The sequence below is a fragment of the Onychostoma macrolepis genome, chromosome 07 (assembly GCF_012432095.1).
Source record: "Onychostoma macrolepis isolate SWU-2019 chromosome 07, ASM1243209v1, whole genome shotgun sequence".
In the NCBI taxonomy this organism is placed as follows: Eukaryota; Metazoa; Chordata; class Actinopteri; order Cypriniformes; family Cyprinidae; genus Onychostoma; species Onychostoma macrolepis.
The window spans coordinates 42,470,381-42,494,507 of NC_081161.1; the positions used below are offsets into that span (position 1 = coordinate 42,470,381).

The window sequence follows — 24,127 nt, forward strand, 5'->3', positions numbered from 1 at the left end:
GGGGTCAAATACTTATGAAAGAGTGTGTAAAGCTAACAGCCTATATACTTAACCTAAAAGACTTTAAGCTATACCATGGCTGTAAAATATGATGTTTTGGGTCATTTTTATAACACAATGTGCAAATAAATTGTTATTGGTTTGATTCATTTTTAAAATAAAAACTGTAAAAAACAGCCATATTAGGTAAGTATCAGAATATATTTCTAAGTCGCTGTATGTGCTGTCAGTGTCAAAGCCTTTAGGTGAGTTTAACCGTCCATCTGGAAATGCCTGGAATGAAAAGGGCAGCCTTTTCTCCTAACACCTCCACACACCTATTCTTTGATAAAAGCATTTTAAATGGAGTACAATTATTTTCCACTCTCGCTCACTTTTGCCTTTCTCCTTTTAAAAAGCATTTCATTCTGTAAGGATTCCTCTCACCCAAGAGAGCTTTTCATCGAACAAACACAATAAAGAATTCATGTTTTTCCCCAGAAACTGAAAGGTGTCTGATTTAGGTGTGTGTACATCTGTGCGTGTGTTTGTGTGAGGCAGAAGGTGAAGAGATGTGTAGATGTGGATGTAATATGCATGACCAAAACAAGTGTAGAGCCGGTGAAAAAAATTCAAAATGTGTGAGGTCCTTGGGAAGCCCTTTTTTCCCCCTTCTGAATGTCTATCTGCCTGCACACTTGACTGAATTTGTTTCTCATGGAAAAAAAATAAAATAATGATTTATTTTATTATTTTTTATATTAAAAATTTATATTAAAGATATAATTTAATTAATTTTTTAATTTAATTTGTATTTTATTATTTTAAAATTTTTATTACATTTTATTTTATTTTGCAATTAAATTGGTGCATTAGCAGAGCTGGAATCTCTGGACATTTTCTTATTTCTTATTAATATTTTTAGAATCACTACATTATTAATTATTTAATTTAATTTAATATTATTACTTATTTCTGTATTTAATTTAATTTATAAATGCACCTAACTGGTTCAGAAAATGTTCACAGTGAGCAGAGCTGGAATCTATGTACACAGTTTTTTTAAAAATTGTATTAATATTTTTTAGAATTACTACATAATTCTCATACTATTTTATTTGATTTAATTCATAAATGCACCTGCAATCTATCTAGACATTCGCGACAGAATTCTCATACTCTGCGTTATTTCTCAGGTTTTTTCACCGGTGCAATACCACCTCCATCCTGAGTGGCGCTGTTTGTGATCAGACTCCCACTTCAGCTGCGCGGCGCGCTACGTCTGAGGAAGCCGCAGAAGAAACTTTGACCACTTCAGTTGTTAGCCTAGCAGTGGAGACACACATCTCCTTTATTGTTTACCAGTCCCGTATTTATTCGACTAGCCCTTTTAAAAAGATGTGGTTTATTTATTTACTCAGCTGGTTGTCGCTGGCGGTGCAGATATGTTTCGTTACTCTCGCTATCGGTGAGTTTTATGTCGCCGCTGTTAGCCGCTAACTCCTTTTGCTGACGCGACCAAAGAAATCCCACCGCTCCTGTGCCTTATTATCCATAAAATATCTGTTTATTATCAATTAATAGTAGCCTATAGCAAAAATAACGATGTAGAACAGAACAACAGTGGGCTGAGCTAAAGCAAAACATAGGTCATATCTCTCTTGCTAAAATCATTTTACATAATAATTGAAAAGCTCATTGTGTTTCAGGCTTGCATTAACTTAGTTTTTATATTTCACACTGTGGTGTTGCAGAATACGGGATTGTATTGTTTGCTAATCGCTCCGCCCATTTACATGATGACATCCATTCAGGAAAAGTTACATTCATGGCATGTCACTTCAATTTAAATTAACTCTGATGTCTGTTGCAAATGTGTGATGGCTAATTTTGCTCTTGCTACTGGCTAATTTTCAACTCCCTTTTCCTTTTAGTGATTGGCTTGGCTCATGCTGATTGTGGACAGTGTCGTAAAAAGAGTACAAATGTCTGTCCACGTAGGCAGATGTATTAATAATGGTGACTGAGAATTTGGCAACCTGACAAACCAGCAGTTATACTTGTACCTGTATTTATTTATAAATCTGTGTTTACTCTGGATGGATGATTAGATAGATAGATAGATCCATATTTGCTGTGAAAACATTTTAATGAGTTAAGATGTTTGTTGTCATGGTCTTGCAGGTTTGTTGATAACATAATATAAACTTACAAGGTAACGCTTTACATAAGCCTTTAATTATAATGCATTACAAAAGTATTTTAATGCATTAATTATGCCTTGTAACGCACCTTATAATGCACTCTTGGATCGCATGAATAATTGTTATAATACTTATCTATTCATTGATACACTTTTAAAACACATGATAAACAACCACTTTCAGATGTAACAAGGAATCTGCAAATATTATAATGCGTTTTAACTTTAGTTGCAGTTATTTATGAAATAAATGTACATTATGAATGCCTTTTTAATGCATTATACATTAAGGCTTTAAGTGAAGTGTTACGTATACAGTCTGTTTTTGGTCTGTTTGTAGTTTTTCTGAGTTTTTCCATTTGTCTTCACAGCTGCAGGCCTGTATTACCTGGCGGAGTTAATAGAGGAGTACGCAGTCGCCACCAGCCGCATTATAAAATATATGATTATGGTGAGTATTACCTTTGTAGTAAACTTTAGTTTGGCGTGCATGTGATTGCATAAAACATACATTGTTAGTAATGGTTGCATAGACTAATATTGGAGGAACTCCAGCAATATCTGGAGAATAAACTGTCTCTGTCTAATTCTGCAAGTGAGTATCAGGTGCATTTGTTAATATGCATCGGTTAGTATAGTAAGCCTCAGCACAATGTCTTCTCTAACAATACTTCAGACTGTATTGAAAGTTTTTTAGTGATGTTACGTTTCACATGCGTCACATCTCCTCTAACTGGTACTCTCATCTCTCAGTTCTCCACAGCGGTGCTGGTGGGACTCTATCTGTTTGAGGGCTTCCCCACGTTCATGATCGGTGTGGGTCTCTTCACCAACCTGGTTTACTTCGGTCTGCTGCAGACGTTTCCATACATCATGCTGACATCGCCGAACTTCATCCTGTCATGTGGTGCGTGATGAAGAGGATCTTAGGAGGCGTTTATATGTAGTTTGTGATGATCTCTGTGCTTGTGTTCTTCACTCATCTGTATCTTTGCTCTCTTTTGCAGCACTGGTTGTGTTAAACCACTATATGGCCTTCCAATATTTTGCGGAGGAGTACTATCCATTCTCTGAGGTAGGCTCTTTTTTATTTTTCAGACTGAAACAACACAAATACTGCATAAATTATGTCAAAGTTTAATGTGTGTGTGTGTTTTCAGGTTCTAGCGTACTTCACTATATGTCTGTGGGTGATTCCGTTCTCATTCTTCGTTTCTCTCTCTGCTGGGGAGAATGTTCTTCCATCCACTGTGCAGCAGGGAGGTGAGTGACTATCTGACCTTAGCAAATGTGATTTCCTACAGTGTATATGACCACATGGATATGTGCTTATGTACTGTACTTACAGGGGTGAGTGATTTACCGGTGCATGTATTAAAATGATAGAAATCTATATACATTTTCAAGAATTGCTGTTTTTACATTCATAAAAAGTAGTAGGATCAAGTAAAATATAATAAAACAATTTAAAAATGTACTTAATTGAAAAGATATTTGCTTTTTTTGTAATGTACATGCCTTCAAATATATTCAAATTAGTGCTGTCAAACGATTAATCGCATCCAAAATAAAAGTTTTTGTTTACATAAAATATAAATGTGTACTGTGTATATTTATTATGTATATATAAATACACACACGTGCATGTATATATTTATGAAAAATATGTTAAGTTTATACATTTAATATATTTATATATAATATCAATTATATGAATATATACGTAAATACGTGGAACTATTTTCAAAATATATACTGTATGTGTGTGTATTTATATATACATAATAAATATACACAGTATACACACGTTATGTAAACAAAAACTTATTTTGGATGCGATTAATCACGATGAATCATTTGACAGCACTGATTCAAATATGCAGTTTACTTTGAACTAGGGCTGGGCGATATGAGCAAAAATTCATATCTAGGTATTTTTTGGCTGATGTGCGGTATACGGTATAAATCTCGGTATTTGGATTAAACAAATAAAGTGAATGTAAGCATGAAGGCATATATTATGTGCAAAAAGGGTTCAAATCACATTACATTCTAACATTGTAACATTGCAATCTAAAAACAAAAATAATGCTTTTAAAGCAGAAGTTAAATTTTCTAAACTAAAATTGAAAATAATAAAAAAAGCGCAGACTAATTGAGTAAAAATGTTATTTTGATTACCCCATTACACTTTACAGTTAGTGCTATCATACAAATACACTTACTTGTCAGTTTAAAATTCTACATATGTCACATTTATTTTCCAACTACAAATATTTCAGCAAAATGTATATTTTAGTCAGAGTTATTGCGCTCCTATTTCATTGCACTCCATCTGTTTGGCGCGCATGCGCGTAGCAGCGCTCGTTCTAAATGGTCTGTGAAGTTTAGCGGAGAATCGCAAAGCAAAAGCTCACGCGCTTCTGACTGCAAAATGGAAATATTTCCATGGCTTTCTAACATTTACAGATGGAGAATATACCTGTGAAATGTAAGTTATGCGTTAAGGAAAACAGCACGTCTCTGTCAGCGGCACACACAGCCTTTCTGTCAGAGTCGCTTTAAACTGAAACTATAGTCTACTATACTATATATTATGATTAAAGCCTGATACATGTAGAACAAATTGTATTATGCACTTTCTCCGCAGCAGTTCAGTCTGTGTCCTCCCTAGATATTTTTACAGATGCGCTGGTATCAAACTACTGTATATCGATATTAACGGTATTGCTTCATACCGTATCGCTTATGAAGAATATATCGATATATCGTACAAACTCGATATACCGCCAGCCCTACTTTGAACCTTGTTTTTAGTGTAATTAAATAAAGCAAATAAACTTATTAAAAAAATTACTTTATTAAAACTTTTTTTTGTAATGTATAAACCCTGAAAATATATATTTAAATACACATTTTACTTTGAACATTGCTTTTAGTGTAATCAAATAAATAAACAATATTTTTCTTAAAGTAATTTTAATTAATTTTGTTAATTGTATATACATTCAAAAATATTTAAATGAGCATTTTACTTTGAATATTGTTTTAGTCTAATTAAATAAAAATAAAGTCATAAAAAATATATTTTATTAAAATACATTTGCTTTTTTGTAATTTTACATACCTTAGTTCAAAATATTCAAAAATGCATTTTACTTTGAACATTGTTTTCAGTCTGATTAAATTTATAAAATGAAATCATATAAGATTAATATTTTATTAAGAATAAATTAGCTTTTTTGTAATTCATAAACTGTAAAAAATATTCAATTATACATTTTACTTTGAATGTTGTTCAGTTAAGTCTAATTACGTAAAAATACTAAATAAAAATAAATAAATAAAAATAAATAAATATTTGATTAAAAATACATTAGCTTTTTTGTGATTGATACCTTCAGATACCTCAAATATGCATTTTTTTTGTCTAAGAATCAGTGAATGAATGAATAAATGTTCTTTTGTAATTCAGTCAAATGTGCATTTTAACAATATAGTTCTTCAAGTGAAGTTTAATAGGGGTTTTGGGGGTGTCCCATAACAGTGTGTATATTATGATATTATAATCACCAATATTTAAAAAAATATTGCAATTTAAAACAGCCACTTCTATCCAGACATTTACAATGGTCAAGTCTAAGCACTATCCATTATTTCCTCTGTTTTTTCAGACGATGTGGTGTCAAATTACTTCACTAAAGGCAAGCGGGGCAAGCGCTCAGGCATCCTGCTCATCTTCTCCTTCGTGAAGGAGGCCGTTTTGCCAAGCCGACAGAAGATGTACTGATGAAGCGGTTCAGATGCACATCAAACGGAGGGGTTTGGGAGGGTTTGTTCAGGCCACCGGCCCCTTTCAGTGGACAGCATGTTTTTGTGGGAGGAACGATAATAATGAGATTGAATCTGTAGCCGAGGGAGAGGACCAGATCAGAACAAATGCACACAAACCCTCGAATGAACTTACTGTCTGTTGATTCATGTCTTCTTAGGCATCTAAAGCCATGAAAGGACTTGAGAAGTCTTTCATTCGTGAAGGCTTGATCTTTTGACGTGTCTGTACTGGATGATTATGGAAGGGGCTTCGGCTTCTCTAGAGGCTCCTGCTGATTTTCTTCTAATCGCATCACTTCGAACGCCAATGTTTGTGTTCGCTCATGAATGAATTGAGATGTCTGGATTATTTGTTCACATTTTAAAGGAATGTTTTACCCTGAATCCAATGTTCGGTTGCTCGCTCTTCGCCACATCTTACACTACATGTATTTGTTCAAGGTTAGACTTTTATAATGACCTGATGTTGAGTCAGTTTCAGTACGGATTGTTTGTGTTGATTTATAAATCCATTTTATATCAGCCGTTGCTGTGACAAGCAAAGAAAAGCTAGTTTTTGGGTAAAATATTGCTTTAAATACTGCAGTCATGAGAGCCATAGTGTTGGCCATGCTTAATTTGTGTGCTGTATAGAAATATAATAAAATTCAGTTGTATGAGTTTTTGAAAGGTAAAAATTGTCATGTACAAATAAGAAGATGCTCAAAGGGTGAATCTCAGAAACATATCAGGTTACATTTCAGACCAAAATTACCTAAAAAAAAATATTTTTTTTTAGGATTATTAATTAAGATTAGGTTAATTAAGCACTTTGAACATTGTTTTTCAGTTTAATTAAATTTGAAAATAAATAAAGAATAATGTTACTAAATATAAATTGACTTTTGTAATTTACATGCCTTCAAAAATATTAATTTTAAAACTTTTAAATCAATATGGCATTTGAATCTTTTCTGAGGTGTTTGGATTCATAAAAATTTGTATATTATGATAGTAAATGTGCTCATCTATCAGGAAAAGTGCAAAAAGTGCTTAACAGGAAATGTTTATGAAAAATTATGCAATTAAAGCAAAAGTTTAGCAATAAAATAAAGAGAACAGATAATTGTTCAAAGTAAGCTTTTTTTTCTTGAAACTATATATATATATCTATGTGTGTGTATATATATATATATATATATATATATTTGTAAGTCGCTTTGGATAAATATATATATTTACATTTTACATTTACATTTAGTATATACAATGGCATGCGAAAGTTTGGGAACCCCTTGCAGAAAATGTGAATAATTTTAACAAAATAAGAGAGATCATACAAAATGCATGTTATTTTTTTATTTAGTACTGTCCTGAGTAAGATATTTTACATAAAAGATGTTTACATTTAGTCCACAAGACAAAAAAAAAAAAAAAAAAAAGCTGAAATTATTAAAATAACCTCCTTCAAAAGTTTTTTTCCAGCACCTTTTACATATTTGAACCCTTTCCAGCAGAGACTGTATGATTTTGAGATCCATCTTCTCACACTGAGGACAACTGAGGGACTCAAACACAACTATTAAAAAAGGTTCAAACATTCACTGATGCTCCTGAAGGAAACACAATGCGTTAAGTTTTCACCCCCAGCTCTTAACGCATCATGTTTCCTTCAGGAGCATCAGTGAAGGTTTGAACCTTTTTCAAGGGGTTCACAAACTTTCACATTCCACTGTGTATATATATATATATATATATATATATATATATATATATATACACATATATACACATACATACACACACACATATACACACACACACACACACAGGTGCATCTCAATAAATTGGAATGTTGTGGAAAAGTTCATTTATTTCAGTAATTTAACTCAAATTGTGAAACTCGTGTATTAAATAAATTCAGTGCACACAGACTGAAGTAGTTTAAGTCTTTGGTTCTTTTAATTGTGATGATTTTGGCTCACATTTAACAAAAACCCACCAATTCACTATCTCAACAAATTAGAATACTTCATAAGACCAATAAAGAAAAAACATTTTTATGTTTGTGAATTGTTGGCCTTCTGGAAAGTATGTTCATTTACTGTATATGTACTCAATACTTGGTAGGGGCTCCTTTTGCTTTAATTACTGCCTCAATTCGGCGTGGCATGGAGGTGATCAGTTTGTGGCACTGCTGAGGTGGTATGGAAGCCCAGGTTTCTTTGACAGTGGCCTTCAGCTCATCTGCATTTTTTGGTCTCTTGTTTCTCATTTTCCTCTTGACAATACCCCATAGATTCTCTATGGGGTTCAGGTCTGGTGAGTTTGCTGGCCAGTCAAGCACACCAACACCGTGGTCATTTAACCAACTTTTGATGCTTTTGGCAGTGTGGGCAGGTGCTAAATCCTGCTGGAAAATGAAATCAGCATCTTTAAAAAGCTGGTCAGCAGAAGGAAGCATGAAGTGCTCCAAAATTTCTTGGTAAACAGGTGCAGTGACTTTGGTTTTCAAAAAACATAAATGGACCAACACCAGCAGATGACATTGCACCCCAAATCATCACAGACTGTGGAAACTTAACACTGGACTTCAAGCAACTTGGGCTATGAGCTTCTCCACCCTTCCTCCAGACTCTAGGACCTTGGTTTCCAAATGAAATACAAAACTTGCTCTCATCTGAAAAGAGGACTTTGGACCACTGGCAACAGTCCAGTTCTTCTTCTCCTTAGCCCAGGTAAGACGCCTCTGACGTTGTCTGTGGTTCAGGAGAGGACAACTGTAGCCAAATTCCTTGACACGTCTCTGTGTGGTGGCTCATGATGCCTTGACCCCAGCCTCAGTCCATTCCTTGTGAAGTTCACCCAAATTCTTGAATCGATTTTGCTTGACAATCCTCATAAGGCTGCGGTTCCTCTCGGTTGGTTGTGCATCTTTTTCTTCCACACTTTTTCTTCTGTTAACATGCTTGGATACAGCACTTTGTGAACAGCCAGCTTCTTTGGCAATAAATGTTTGTGGCTTACTCTCCTTGTGAAGGGTGTCAATGATTGTCTTCTGGACAACTGTCAGATCAGCAGACTTCCCCATGATTGTGTAGCCTAGTGAACCAAACTGAGAGACCATTTTGAAGGCTCAGGAAACCTTTGCAGGTGTTTTGAGTTGATTAGCTGATTGGCATGTCACCATATTCTAATTTGTCGAGATTATTATCGTGAATTGGTGGGTTTTTGTTAAATGTGAGCCAAAATCATCACAATTAAAAGAACCAAAGACTTAAACTACTTCAGTCTGTGTGCATTGAGTTTATTTAATACATGAGTTTCACAATTTGAGTTGAATTACTGAAATAAATGAACTTTTCCACGACATTCTAGTTTATTGAGATGCACCTGTAAGGAATAATTGACTTCGGTCCGTTGAATTATTAGAAAAATAATGCACACCTGAGGTGGTGATGCGGTCATGACGCGAAGCGGAGTGGCCGTTACACCTCGGGTGTGCATTATTTTTCTAATAATTCAACGGACCGAAGTCAATTATTCCGCTTATACATTGGTTGCCACACCTCAAGACATCGATCAGATTATATATTTCAAGGCATTCGTCCAGTATTTCTACTTAAATCGCTATTGTGAGTAGGATTATTTCTTCCGCATCTCATCCAAGGCCTCTGTTGCTAATTCCAAAACGTCATTTTAAACCTAGTAAGGGAGGTTTGAGCCTTTGATAACAGATTAATGCAGTTAATAACTAAGTTATGAGAGAAAGAAAGAGAGAGAGAGAATTACCTTTGTGTGTCTCTCAATAGTGTTCGGCAGCAATGTCTCTAGTTATAGTGAAACTTGGTTCCTTTTGTTCACGAACCGCGCCCTTGTTGTTACCTCGCTTGTGAGAAATCATGTAGTTTTTAAGTTGTTTACTGATAAGATCGTCAGAGTAGTGCTAACAAGATTAGCGCGATGTATGCTAGTGTGTGTGCAAACTGTAACTGTTATGTATGTGCGGTCTGTGAGGGAGAGAGAGCGGGAGAGAGAGAGTATGTGCTTTCCGTACATAATAAAGCGTAATTTTGTGGCAAAAATATGGACATGATCTGTCGTTTTTATCCTTTTATTTACTATATTTATTTATTTGGCCAGTGTCGTTGTGGGTCTTGGTTATTTTGCTGTTGTAAAACCTTTGAAATAACAGAAATCATTTGGCGAAGTGATATGGTCATGTAATGCGGTCAAGAGCTGCCTGGAACTACGTTCGTTGTGCGGTTCCCTGAAAATAATTGCACACCATAGAACGTTCGTCAGCCAATCAGATTCAAGCATTCAACGGCCCCGTAGTATATATATATATATATATATATATATATATATATATATATATATATATATGTATGTAATGTAATGTGACCTGGACATGTTCATACCTGGTGAACATGTTTTGTGAGATTCACCCGAGCAGAACTGTGGTTTTTGATTACATTTATGTTGTGTAATATAGCTCTTTGACCAAAATGCAGATTTTGTTAGATAAATGTGAAGACTTTCCAATAAAATGTCCGAATGACTCACAGGGGCTCAATCACAGTTTGTACTGACATGTTTGTGCTCCTCTTTATTTGGCAGACGGATCTTACACTTGGAGTGTGAGGTTGAGGAAAGGTCAGCACACATTCACTTCAGGAAGCTCTCGTCTGGGGAGCAAATCACTTAGGAGTGCGGAAGTTGCCCTTTGCTGGTGTTATCTGACTATTTTGTGGCGTGTTTCATAATGGCTGAGGTTAAAATCGACATACAGAAAACTAGTTCTAGGTCAATGTGAAAGGGCAGCTCTTTTCTCGCATATCAAAAATGAAGCCAAGCGTCCTCTGGGATCGGATGACGACAGCAGAGCTGTTTTGGGCTGTGACCCGGGTCACTGCGGTTTCGACCTTGACGCCTCCAGCCTCCAAACTGTATTCGCAGTTCAGCTATCATTCACACCTACATAGTTCAGCATCGGGGAACTTTTTAGAGAATTTTATTTTGCCCTTATACATGTTTTCTGCTCCCTTTTTCACACTTTGATGATGTGCATGCAGAGGCACGTTGCAGTTAAAAGCTACTCCACAAATTTTAGCCTTTGCTCAGATTTTTTGTGTTTTGGAAAAGCATTCGACTCTGTCAAGAACGTGTTGGAGCCATAGACTTAGAGCTTACATTCGAACGCCTTTTTCCATTGCTTCCCGTCTCATCTACACTGTACCATCAGACAACGGCAAAATTTTATATTCTACTGTAATGTGGGGGAGAAAATCAATTCTGAAGTATTTATACACCACTGTTTAAAAGTTTGTAAGATTTTTAAATGTTTTTGAGCCTCTTGTGTTCACCAAGGCTGCGGAAAAACAAACAAACAAAAAAACAGTAACATTGTGAAAAAATATCACAATTTCAAATTACTGTTTTTTTTATTTTATTTGAATAGATATTACATTTACATTTACATTTATGCATTTAGCAGACGCTTTTATCCAAAGCGACTTACATTGCATTCAAGTTACAGTTTTTACCAGCTCTTTTTTTAAAATTATATTAAAATGTAATTTATTCCTGTGATCAAAGCTGAATTTTTCAACATCATTACTCCAGTCTTCAGTGTCACATGATCCTTCAGAAATATGAAATCTTGAAATAGAAATTATAAATGTCACAAAAATGATTGATTTCTTTTCAAAAATGAATGAAGATTATGTTGAATGAATTATTTTTAGGTTGCACATGGGTCTTTTATTGCAGGGATGGAGATTTTACATTTTCACAACCCTAAAGATGACGCTGAACAAAACAAACTGTGACTAACTGCTTTACATGTCAGTCAGACAGTTCTTGGCCAATGAAAGCTGCGATGGAGTCCAGACTTTCTATTGTCGACCAGAAATTTGTGAGACTATTCAAAATATGACTTTGGTGTCTATAGATGATACGCTTTCTGAAAAAAAGGTACAAAAGTTGTTACTGGGGTGCACCTTTGTACCTTATTTACCCCTAAAGAGTGTGTATTAATATATTAAAATTACATTTTAGTGCCTTTTGTTAAGGTACCACCCCAGTGACGGCTTTTGTACCTTTTTGTCTGAGTGTGTAATGTGTCTAATAGTGTCCTGGCTTCAGCTCCTCGGCCAGGTGCATGGCCACCTCAGTCCAAGGCGAGGCGTCTGGTTTTACGGAGCGACCCAAGCGAGGCAGATCCAGCACACTGCAACACTGGAACTGCATGAGATCATGGAGCTGTTTGTTTTTCCTGATCTCCTGCTGTTTGTCTTTTTGCCAAATGGCATCTTTCAGAAACCTGTTGCACAAATACATTTCTGTTCATTTGCACATCTGACGTCATGCCATGAGTTTTTGAAATGTCATGCAATGTTATGTAAATGAACCTAAATCACACACGGAGGAGTCTCTAACATTCAGTGACTGTCAGTAGCATCTGATACCTGGCAGTGAGCCTGTGGCCCCAGATCCTAGCGAGGTCGAGAGGCGTGTGACCCCTCTTGTCTTGAGCGTGTATGTCTGCCCCATTTCTCACTAGCGTCTTTGTACAGTCTGTCAGGCCTTCAGCAGCGGCCAGATGCAGTGGAGTCAGTCCTTCTTCTGTGGAGCTGAGGATACAACAACACTGAGGAGGCTGACAACAGTTTTACTACACAGAGGGCACAGACCTGACACCATGGAAACTTTACTAAAAATTGTTATTATGCTGACAGTGTATCCTTTTTTTTTCATTCAGAGTTCAGTATCTAGCAATTTCTGGCATAATTTTGTACAATTCATTAGTTCATTTTAAAAATAAAATAAAACAAATCAAAATAAAAATTATTTTCATAAACTTTCATCAAAATATATCATGCTCCGCTTTCAAAATTACTTTCCTTTTCAGCTGATGTTACCAATTGTGGTCTAATGTGGCACAATTATTCAGTGCATATTATTAAAAAAACCAATCAATCATCAGTTTTCATCTTTCATCAAAATATAGTAACTTGCTCAAAAAAATTTGTTTTGTTTTTAGCTGATGTTGCCAATTCTGGTTTAATTTTGCAAAACTCATTATTGCATGTTATTCAATAAATAAAATCCATTGTCATTAAAATATAATAACATGCTCTGCCTTCAAAATGATCTTCCATTTCAGCTGATGTTACCAATACTGGTCTAATTTTGCACAATTCATCAGTGCATGCAAGCAAGTAAATAAATAAATAAACAGTTTCCATTTTTCATTAAACTATAATAACTTGCTTTACCTCCAGAATGCCTTTTTTTGGTTGATGTTGCCAGTTCAGGTCTAATTTTGCACAATTAATTAGTTCAAGTTATTAAAAACATAAAATCCAAAACAATATATATATATTTAAAAAACATTCTAGTATGCTACACTCACCTCAAATCCCGGTGGATAAAATCAAGTCCCCCTTATTTTTTTTTTCTAGGTTCATTCCAAAATAATAACTAAAATTGATTGTAAATGCTGTTTCATGCTGACTTTAATGCAAGAAATAAAGTAATCCGCATTTTAATACTCATATCTGTGTTTACCTTCATTATTAAATATGAATCTTAATGATTACGAGTTCATACACATCGATCTGGGCTCCATGTTCCAGCAGGTAAATGAGGCAGGCGTGTGTGTTGGGTCGGCTCTGAGCACTCAGCACCATATGTACAGGTCTGCGTCCATCAGGACAACTGCCATTCACATCCACAATCCCGCCGGCCTCCAGCAGCAGCTCCATACAGTCCAAGTGTCCATGTAGAGCTGCTATATGAAACACACTGAGACCCTGACACACACACACACACACACACACACACTTGGTTAAAGTATGCAATAAATAAAACAATAAATAAATAATGCAAAAATGGCCTAATCCAATCAAATTCCTTTTTCAGTCGGTGTTACCAATCCTGGTCAAATTTTACACAATTCCTAAGTGCATGTTATTAAAAAATTAAAACAAACATTTGTTCAATATTGTGCACAATCTTTCATTAAAATGCCTCCAAAATCCTTCCAAAATAAAAATCAAGATATAGATTCATGCAACATGAGGTGCACATACTTGGTTATAATGTTATAAGCTCTAAAACATAAATATATAGGCTACTCTTGTAAAAGATGACAGTAAAGCTTGAAGTCATGTTTAAAGTCAAAAATGGATTTGGAGTCAGATCATTTCATTTAGCTGTGAAATTATTCCATTAATATTAACAATTGTATAGATATGCCTTATCTTTATCAATTCCATGGTCATTATTGACGTCTATAAATATGTCCAATGCACTCATTTGGAAATCAAGACTCAGTTTTCTCTTAATTAAATGAGGCCGGTTGCATAAACTGTTTAGACTAGTCTTAAAACGTTAGTCATCTCATTTTTTCTTTTTTTTTTTTCTTTTCTTCAAGACTGGTCATAACTTTTTGAATTCAGTTATGAAAAGGTATATTGGAAAGGTAAGACTGATTAACCCATGTCAACTGCTAGTTGGTCAAACTAGTCCTTAAGACACAGTCTTCACATGGTACTAGCTAAATTTATGCAACTGGCTCCTGGTCTATTAATCCGGAATATTTGTGCAGCGGAAAATGTTTTCCTTGGATTCGATTAGAACTACAAACACGCATAACTACAAACATGGCGGATATACGAGACTGACAGGCAGAGAAAGGGGTTTGAGTGATAAATAATCAATGTCTAACCTGATTAAAAATATTTATTTAATGTTATGCGCATTATATTTTCATCTGCAGCAACAACTTTTATAATGATACGTTTGGTCATTAGCTTTTAAATGCATCATTATACGAACATATAAAGAGAGTTCTTGGCATGATAGACCCAAGACAGGCAGATCAACGTGCCTCTTCATTAAACGAAATGTGGTGGATTGTGGCAAGATGATTGACAGCGCAGTTTAAATGGTGACAAAATGCACGTTACTAAGCAACAGAGCGTCCGTTAAAGACCCAAAGCTTGCTTGCTATTCTGCTACATACTCAAAAGTATGTACTCTTTCTTCACAAAAAGAGTACATACTTTTAGGGCATAGTATAAGTAGGCGAATTGTGATGCAGCATGTACGCACGTGTTTGTCGGTGCGCAGTGGTTTGCGCGCTGTCTTCAATACCAAACTCAACCACTCTCGCGCTCCGCACGCGGCCGCGTGAAACACTTCTCTCTCCGGCGGAAATGTACGAACCCTCCGAGCCAGAGATCCGGAATCATCCGACTGAGTAATACTAGAAATAAACAAATGTAATGAGTTTATACATTTTTATGTTAATCATTATGGGTTCTTAATACCACAACCTATACAAAATATTACATAAAATGTGTTATTTAATTCAAACTATTTATAAAAATATTGAGCTGAAACTCGCCTCATGACCGCCGAGTTTGTTGACGTTTCTGTCTCTGTGTGTCCATGGAGTCTCTATCTCCTGTCAATCAAACTCAAGCGCGCGAGCTGAATTCAGTTCGTTCCACATCATTTGCGTGAACTGATCTCAGTATGAGCTCATGGAAACCACATTTAGCCTAGATACTCATAATTAGGCCTACAGAAGAATTAGACAAATATGACCCTGGACCACAAAACCAGTCTTAAGTCGCTGGAGTATGTTTGTAGCAATAGCCAAAAATACACTGTATGGGTCAAAATTATTGATTTTTCTTTTATGCCAAAAATCATTAGGATATTAAGTAAAGATCATGTTCCATGAAGATATTTTGTAAATTTCCTACTGTAAATATATAAAAACTTAATTTTTGATTAGTAATATGCATTGCTAAGAACTTCATTTGGGCAACTTTAAAGGTGATTTTCTCAATATTTAGATTTTTTTGCACCGTCAGATTCCAGATTGTCAAATAGTTGTATCTCAGCCAAATTTAGTCCGATCCTAACAAACCATACATCAATGGTAAGCTTATTTATTCAGCTTTCGGATGATTTATAAATCTCAATTTAGAAAAATTGACGCTTATGATTGGTTTTGTGGTCCAGGGTCACAAATGTTGTGGGTTTTACGTAAACTGATCTCAGTATAAGCTCATGGAAACCACATAATAATAATTAGATAACTGTTTTCAATGAAGAATAGCATGTGATGCTGCTTGAAATGTCATGTCAACTCCCATCATCTGATAAAATGTTGAACTGGACATGTATTTCTGCAGGATATGCATATATGACCAACTCAAATAAAGATCCCTAAAGGGGGAAGGTTATCCATCAAGAGTTTAGCCTTTTGACATCATAATTGTATAGATGCAAAGTACACATTGGTGCATCAACCTGACAGCTGCTAGAGAAAATATGTAGATAATCTGCCAAAATAATTTTTACTTGCCTTTTGTCCTGTGTGACTGCATGCAGAGTTTGATCTGTATTATTGATTTTTCTCATGGCATCCAAATGCAACTCTCTGAATCTGCAGAAGACATGATTTGGGACGATATCAGTCGTAGTTACGTTCTCTGTTTCTCTGTGGGTTCTCGGTGATCAATGCTTTCTGCTGAGAGGCGTCAGATGCTCAGAGGAAGTGCAGGTCTCATTTAAATATTAACGAATCAGTAATAATTATTGTCGTTTTATAATTGAGTCAAATTTCAAAGTACAAACCTTACTTATCTCCTTTAGTGCTTACTAAATCAGATCATTATACTAAAAATGAATTTTTATTAGGGCTGTCAATTTGATATTAGTGCTATACTGTACATTAAAAACAACATGAAAATGATGTAGAAATAAAACAAACAATATATTGACTTCTAAAGCTACTTTTGCCTATTCAGTGCTTTTGTCTAACTAATTTAATAAATGTCTTTAGATTTATATATATATATATATATATATATATATATATATATATATATATATATATATATATGATAAATTTATTTAATTAATCAGCATATCATATAATTTTTTACATGCTTAAAATTTGGACTTGATTAGCAGCCTTAACAGGAAAAAGATACACTGTGAACTTCTGAACTGCAGCGTTTCTGGGCCGCTGTGAGCCTGAAGGCAGAGGAAGGGGTCACTCTGACAAAATGTCAATAGAAACTGATCCTAACTCCATCTTTAACTGCCCTCAAACTATGTCACATCTTTTGAAAGAGAGCCACCTCGCTGATCTGTCATAAGGTCATGTACCGAACACATAAGCCCAGGGCGCAGATGAGGGTCACTAACTTCGTGGGCTTCATCTCTGAACTGTGATCAGTTCTGTTGGACGGCTGAAGGGAGCAAAGAGACACGGAAGAGAACGAGCCTCTGGTCACAGACCAGCAGAGCGCAGTGAGATTAAATGGGGGATGGAGTAAATGAAGATTACAGACGGATGTTGGCTGATGAAGCTCGCTCAAAGCTTCCCTGAAAATGAGATCATGGATTTCTCTTGCCAGCTGTTGTACATTACCATTGGCCACTGTCTAGACCAATAAGGATGCGACTACTCTGAAGTGGGCGGAGCTATGACACCAGCGCAAAAACGACCGAACACCAATAAAAACAAACACTGCAAAGGCCAAATGTGCCTGAGGAGAGTCTCCTTCTGACTCAAATTAACACTCAACTGAGTCAGTAGCACTTTCCAGTAAAGCTTTATATGTTAACATATAGTTGATGCAACACAACTTTCAATGTGTTTAATGTTAATCTACCCATATTGATACATTTTAAGTATAAATAAACATGTTAATGTATACAAACTAAAGTGGCAATATCATAAAAAATTTTTTTTACAGCTTATATTTATCTGAGTTATTAAAACTACAACCCTAAATGTTTTTGTTACTTCTAAAACAAATAACATAAATATATATATATATATATATATATATATATATATAATTTTTTATTTATATGTATATATATATATATATATATATATATATTAGTGCTGTCAAACAATTAATCGCGATTAATCGCATCCAAAATAAAAGTTTTGTTTACATAATATATATGTGTGTGTGCTGTGTATATTTATTATGTATATATAAATACACACACATGCATGTATTTCAGAAAAATATTATGTTTGTATATTAAATAGATTCATATATAATATAAATTATATTAATATAAACATATACATGTAAATATTTTCAAAATATATACTGTATGTGTGTATATTTATATATACATAATAAATATACACAGTGAACACACAACACACGTTACGTAAACAAAAACATTGGAACAACACAAAAAAAAACTGAAGAAAAGTCAAATCTGATACAATTCCACACAGAACCCAAAAATGCACTGGACAAAATTATTGGCACCCTTAACTTAATATTTGGTAGCACCCCCTTTGTAAAAAATAACTGAAATCAATCGCTTCCTGTAACCATGAATGAGTTTCTTACACCTCTCTACTGGAATTTTGGACCACTCTTCTTTTGCAAACTGCTCCAGGTCATTCAGATTTGAAGGATGCCTTCTCCCAACTGCTGTTTTGAGATCTCTCCACAGGTGTTCTATGGGATTCAGATCTGGACTCATTGCTGGCCGTTTCAGAAATCTCCAGCGCTTTGTTTGTAACCATTTCTGAGGGCTTTTTGAAGTGTGTTTCGGGTCATTGTCCTGCTGGAAGACCCATGACCTCTGGGGGAGACGCAGCTTTCTGACACTGGCCACTACGTTGCGCCCAAAAATTCTTTGGTAAACATCAGATTTCATGATACCGTTCACACAGTCAAGGCATCCAGTGCCAGAAGCAGCAAAGCAACCCCAAAACATCTTTGAACTTCCAGTTTTTTTTTTTTTTTTTTTTACTGTAGGGACTGTGTTCTTTTCTTTGAAGGCCTCATTTCTTTTTCTGTAAACAGTGCCATGATGTCCTTTACCAAAAAGCTCTACTTTTGTCTCATCTCTCCACAGTACCTTCTCCCAGATGGATTGTGGTTTTGTCACGTAAATTTTGGCAAACTCCAGTGTTGCTTTTTTATGCCTTTGTGTCAGCAGTGGTGTCCTCCTGGGTCTCCTACCATAGCGTCCCTTTTCATTCAGATGGCGACGGATAGTGCGAGCTGACACTGTTGTACCCTGTGTCTGCAGATCAGCTTGAATTTGTTTGGAAGTTAATCGGGGTTCTTTATCCACCATTCGAACAATCCTTCGTTGTAATTTTTCATTAATTTTGCTCTTCCGTCCAGGTCCAGGGAGGTTAGCTACAGTGCCATGGGCTGTAAACCTCTTGATGATATTGCGCACAGTGGACACAGGAACATTAAGATCTCTGGAGATGGACTTGTAGCCTTGAGATTGTCCATGTTTTTCCACAATTTTTTCTCTCAAATCCACAGACAACTCTTTACACTTCTTTCTTTTCTCCATGCTCAGTGTGACACACAACACAAAGGTTAAGTCAACTTTTCTCCATTTTAACTGGTTGCAAGTGTGATTACTATATTGCCCACGCCTGTTACTTACCACATGAGTGTCTAAATACAAATTACAGGAGCATCACATGCTTGAAAAGCAATTATTTCTTACAATTTTGACAAGGTGGCAATAATTTTGTCCAGTCCATTTTTGAGTTCTGTGCGAACTTTTATCAAGTTTGACTTTTTTTGTGTTGTTGCAGTGCAAGCAAAAACAATAAGCACGTGAATACCAAAACATTTGCAATTGGAACAATTTTCTGAGAGAAGTGTTGCATTTTCCGCCAATTGCAAGGGTGCTGATATTTTTGGCCATGACTGTATATTAACCTAAAACCTTTTTTTTTATTTCAGCTATATAGTCGCCAAAGAAACATTTCTCATTTTAATTTTGTTTAACTTGTACTAAAATAACACAAAAGTAAAACTGAAATAACAATGAATAAAAACTACAAAGACATTTTAAAAAACACACAAAAAATAAACCTAATAAAAAATGGAAAAAACAAACAAACATCAAAATGACTAAAACTAAAATTAAAATCTAAAATATTCTTAAGTAAATCTATAAAAGTATCTAAATGATGCTAAAATAACACTGCCTATCACTGCCTGTGTAACTAAAGCTAAATCCATTCAGACATTTTTGTTGCTTTAAATAATTAACTTGAACTGAAATAAAATAAAATACATTAAAAATAAGCTTATTTTATTGCAACTAGTTGCCAAGGTGACAGTTTTTATTTTCATGTAGTTTAAAATAAAATAAAAATGAATAAAATTATATAGACAAATAAAAAATAAAAAAACATAAAAAAGACAAAAACACAACAAAATTACTAAAACTAAAATGGATTATATAAAAATAAAAACCCAAATATTCGTAAAAACTTTAGTATCGGAAATCTATATTAACTAATTGTATTGTAAAGTGTTTCCACCTCTATTTTTATAACATACTATTTTTCTATTTTATTCTAAACCTTGAAAAGTAAGATGGCGTCATTCGAAAAGTGAAATATTGTGATACTTTTTTGGAGAAAAACTTTTTTGGAGCAGCATGTACTAACAAATCAACTGCAGTAGGACCAAGAAAATGCATTTAGAAAGTAAACAGGATCCATTTCGATTTCAAACTGAATTGAATGTGAAAATAATCTGAAGTGATGGATGGCTGGTCCTTGAACTTTATAGGAACACGAGCAGTAAAAAAGATCCGCACAAAGCGCATCTATATTTGATGAATCACATTTTGCAGGGCTCATTCTGAGCCGGTTCATGTAAGTGCGCTGATGTTCGCTCTCTCTCATAGTCTCCTTGAATTTCTCATCCTCCTGTTTGTTTTATACTGCTCTCCCTCTCTCTCTCCGTTCAGCCCTACACTAATGCACACTGGCATATTCTACAGCTCTGAGTCGCAGTGTAGCCTGGTGAAGCGCAGTGACCGTATGACGACCCCACACACCCGCCCCACCCGGAGAGAGAGAGAGAGAGAGAGAGAGGGAGGGAGGGATGGAGACTGTAAAGCAGAAGAGGATGAGATCAATAAAACTATTTAATGCAGTCTTCTTTATATAAAGCCATGAAATGAAAGAAGTGGCAATCCTTTAAGACCCCAAAATTGTGGTTTTGTGGCTTTTAGTGTGCGTTGGCCATCTGTAAACTAAACATTGACAAAAATTACTTTTAAAAGAAGGTTAAAACTAGTTTTTTGTCTTTCAGGATAAATGGGGGAAAAATTCACGGTTCTTCTTGACTGCCAATCAGATGCTTTCATGAACGAAATGCTTAAATACAGGGTTTCTGCAGGTTTAAGGAAGGTATATTTAAGATTTTTTAAGATCAAGAAAATTTAAGGGATAAGTTGAATGGAACAAAATATGTCAATATCGTCTCTAAATATAAATGTCTTGTATTAGTAAGTTTGAAAATTAACTTCCAATAGATCTGCATCACTTTTTCTTTCATTTTACAAAACAAGCTGTACCGTCTTCATCAGTATTTTGTCTTGTTTTAAAGTGCAAAGTTTCTTAAATCAAGATGCATCAGAAAGCAAATTACATAAAATAAAAAGTCAGGTTTTCTGATAAATTGATCAAAATTAATTGAGTTCGACTGAAACATATCTGCCAGTAGGCCCATAAAAACTTAATTCAAGCAGAAAACACATTTTCATTCCCCATTAAATTAATTTTGTTCAGTTTCTCAGAAAACAAAAATTATATGTTTAATTTGCATCTCAAGCGAAGTGATGTTTAGTTTTTAATATTGGAATATATTCTATTGTTTTTTTTTTTTTTTACTTTTGAAAAGTAAAAAAACAAAACAAAAAAACTTTTTGATTACTTGAAACAAAATAACTGTCTAAAATAAAATAAAATATACATTTATTTATACCTATTTTATTTCAGCTAGCTGCCAAGGCATATCTCATTTTTGTTTAGTTTAACTTTAAATAAAATAGCTAAAACTTAACAGACTAAATGTAATAAATAAAAAATGATAAAAACTGTTAAACACTCTCAGAAATAAAGGTACAAAAGCTGTCACTGGGGCGGTACCTTTTCAAAAGGTACATGTTTGTACCTAAAGGGTCCATTTTGGTACCTTAAAGGTACATATTAGTACTTAAAGCATACATATTTTTGTACCTAATAAGTACAACCTAATAGCCCCAGTGACAGCTTTTGTACCTTTATTTCTGAGAGTGAAAAAAAACTAATAAAAATGACAAAAGCAACAAAATGACCAACATTTAAAATTAAAGTGAAATTAAAGTGAACTAAAGCTTACTGGGAATTTTAAATAAATAAATAACTATGTATGTATTATCATTATGTCCCGCTGTCAAGAAAGAGAAGACAACTGCACTCAACACCCAAGCAGCCGCAATGTGCCAAAAAACACTGACACCCTAGAAATCACCTACAGTAGCAATGCTGTTGCAAGCATCATCAACATCCTAGCACTGGTGAGTTTTACATTCACATTTTATTCTAGAAATGTAAACTTTTTTATCCAGGATGATTTGAGTGAAAGTGCAGAAACTTTGAACTTTCAGATCAACTATTGTTAGGACCTCTTGAAGTCAGTTAATTAGTATTATGCATCTCAGGCAGCAGAAGTGAATTGTGTTATTGTAGGTAAATTATGCAGAGAAGGAGATAGTGTCCTCCTCGCTCTCCTGCGCGTGCATGGGATGCATCTTTGATTTGTTTCTTTCAGGAGGCAGGACAAACATCCCATCTGTGTCCCATCTTCTGTACCATCCCGAAGGACTCCATAGCTCCAGCTATATGGAGAAGCAGAAAGAGATTTAGAGAAAGATTTTAATTTTGACTGTTTCATATCATGCCAAAAATCATGTAAATTTAATTTGACGCATCCACCTTGTAGTTCCAGCCAAAGAAGGATGGTTTATGTAGCTTCACAGCTCAAATATCAACCATTTTGCTGTAAAATTAGGAAAGAGAGTGATTTAACAAATATACAAGTCCACCATTCTTGCCTTTAAATTCAAGAAAACATCAGAGGAATCGCCTTCAGATGAGGCTTACAATGAAACCCACAACATAAATTGATCTAAACTCATTCTGAATATTTTTTATACTGAATATATTAATAAAAAGGATATACAGTATATGGTAAGACTGTAATCTTTATATCTGATGCATATCTGATGTATATTTAATTGAATATAATTTTTTTACATAAAATATACATTTAGTCCCCTGATTATGAAAAGATGCAAGGTGATTAATTAATCTGAGCTTGTCTGATTGCTAAAATATGTCTTGCTAACACAAAGACTACATTTGAACGAACCAACCGCAAATGTTGCCCCGTGGAATTTGACCCTGATGGAAACATCCATTGAATTTTAATTAATCATACATTTTCAAAGATTCTATTTTGTGCATTTTTTATTTGATTATTTATCTCTTTATCCCAACTCATTGCTAAAGCTTTAGGTATGAGCACTAAAGATTATCATCTGATGTGACAAAACGCTGTGATATTGGCTGATGTATAGGTTAAAATTGCATGTTTTTGTAGGGGAAAAAATGAAAAATTTTTCACCAAATCAAAATTATTATGTTAAAATATGTGGCATTAAAATATTTGGCTGTTCTGTGATTTGAGGTATTTTCGAATATAAGCAGGCAAATGTGTGTTTCTAGGTTTATCCAGACTGATCTGAGCATGTGTTGGTACATGGTGTGTGTCACAACATTTTGGAGCAGATGCATCTGAGAAGAAGAAAGAAGGTGAGTGTGAAGTCGCCCTGGGCTGCTTGTCTCTTGAGATTTATTTTATGGGTGTGTCAAGGATGTCAGAATGGTGTGTGTGTGTGTTCCTGGTCTATATATTCAAGTACACACTTCATACACATTAAGAGTGTGTTTAAAAATAGGGAGTGTTCAGTGCTTAAAAGAAACGTTCAGCCCAAAAATGAAAATTTGCTGAAAATGTCTTCACCCTCAGGCCATCCAAAATGTAGATTTGTTTCTTAATAGTAACAGATTTGGAGAAATGTAGCATTACATCACTTGCTCAGCAATGGATGCTCTGCAGTGAATGGGTGCCGTCAGAATGAGAGTCCAAACAGCTGATAAAAACATCACAATAATCCACACCACTCCAGTCCATCAGTTAACATCTTGCAAAAAAGCTGCATGTTTGTAAGAAACAAGTCCAT

At 34.8% G+C, this 24,127-nt stretch overlaps 2 protein-coding genes across 4 annotated transcripts; one reads left to right on the forward strand and one right to left on the reverse strand.

Annotated features, from left to right (window-relative positions):
• The first annotated feature begins 1,220 nt into the window (after nt 1-1,220).
• On the forward strand, nt 1,221-6,676 carry tex261 (testis expressed 261). 3 transcript variants are annotated; one of them, XM_058783173.1, is made up of 8 exons: nt 1,221-1,447; nt 1,734-1,810; nt 1,914-1,998; nt 2,554-2,633; nt 2,936-3,089; nt 3,190-3,257; nt 3,343-3,445; nt 5,857-6,676. In XM_058783173.1, exons 3-8 carry the CDS (start codon nt 1,929-1,931, stop codon nt 5,970-5,972), a joined length of 591 nt encoding a protein of 196 aa, XP_058639156.1. In that variant the 5' UTR covers nt 1,221-1,447; nt 1,734-1,810; nt 1,914-1,928; the 3' UTR covers nt 5,973-6,676. The 3 variants fall into 3 exon arrangements, with proteins under 3 accessions (XP_058639156.1, XP_058639157.1, XP_058639154.1); XM_058783174.1 differs by lacking the exon at nt 1,734-1,810; XM_058783171.1 differs by lacking the exons at nt 1,734-1,810; nt 1,914-1,998 and having other exon boundaries at nt 1,222-1,447.
• Nucleotides 6,677-11,634: 4,958 nt separating this feature from the next.
• Nucleotides 11,635-15,564, reverse strand: ankrd53 (ankyrin repeat domain 53). The gene is made up of 5 exons (XM_058783170.1): nt 15,414-15,564; nt 15,119-15,272; nt 13,613-13,815; nt 12,469-12,633; nt 11,635-12,323 (listed from the first exon to the last, which is right to left on the reverse strand). Exons 1-5 carry the CDS (start codon nt 15,416-15,418, stop codon nt 12,125-12,127), a joined length of 726 nt encoding a protein of 241 aa, XP_058639153.1. The 5' UTR covers nt 15,419-15,564; the 3' UTR covers nt 11,635-12,124.
• Between the last annotated feature and the right edge of the window lie 8,563 nt (nt 15,565-24,127).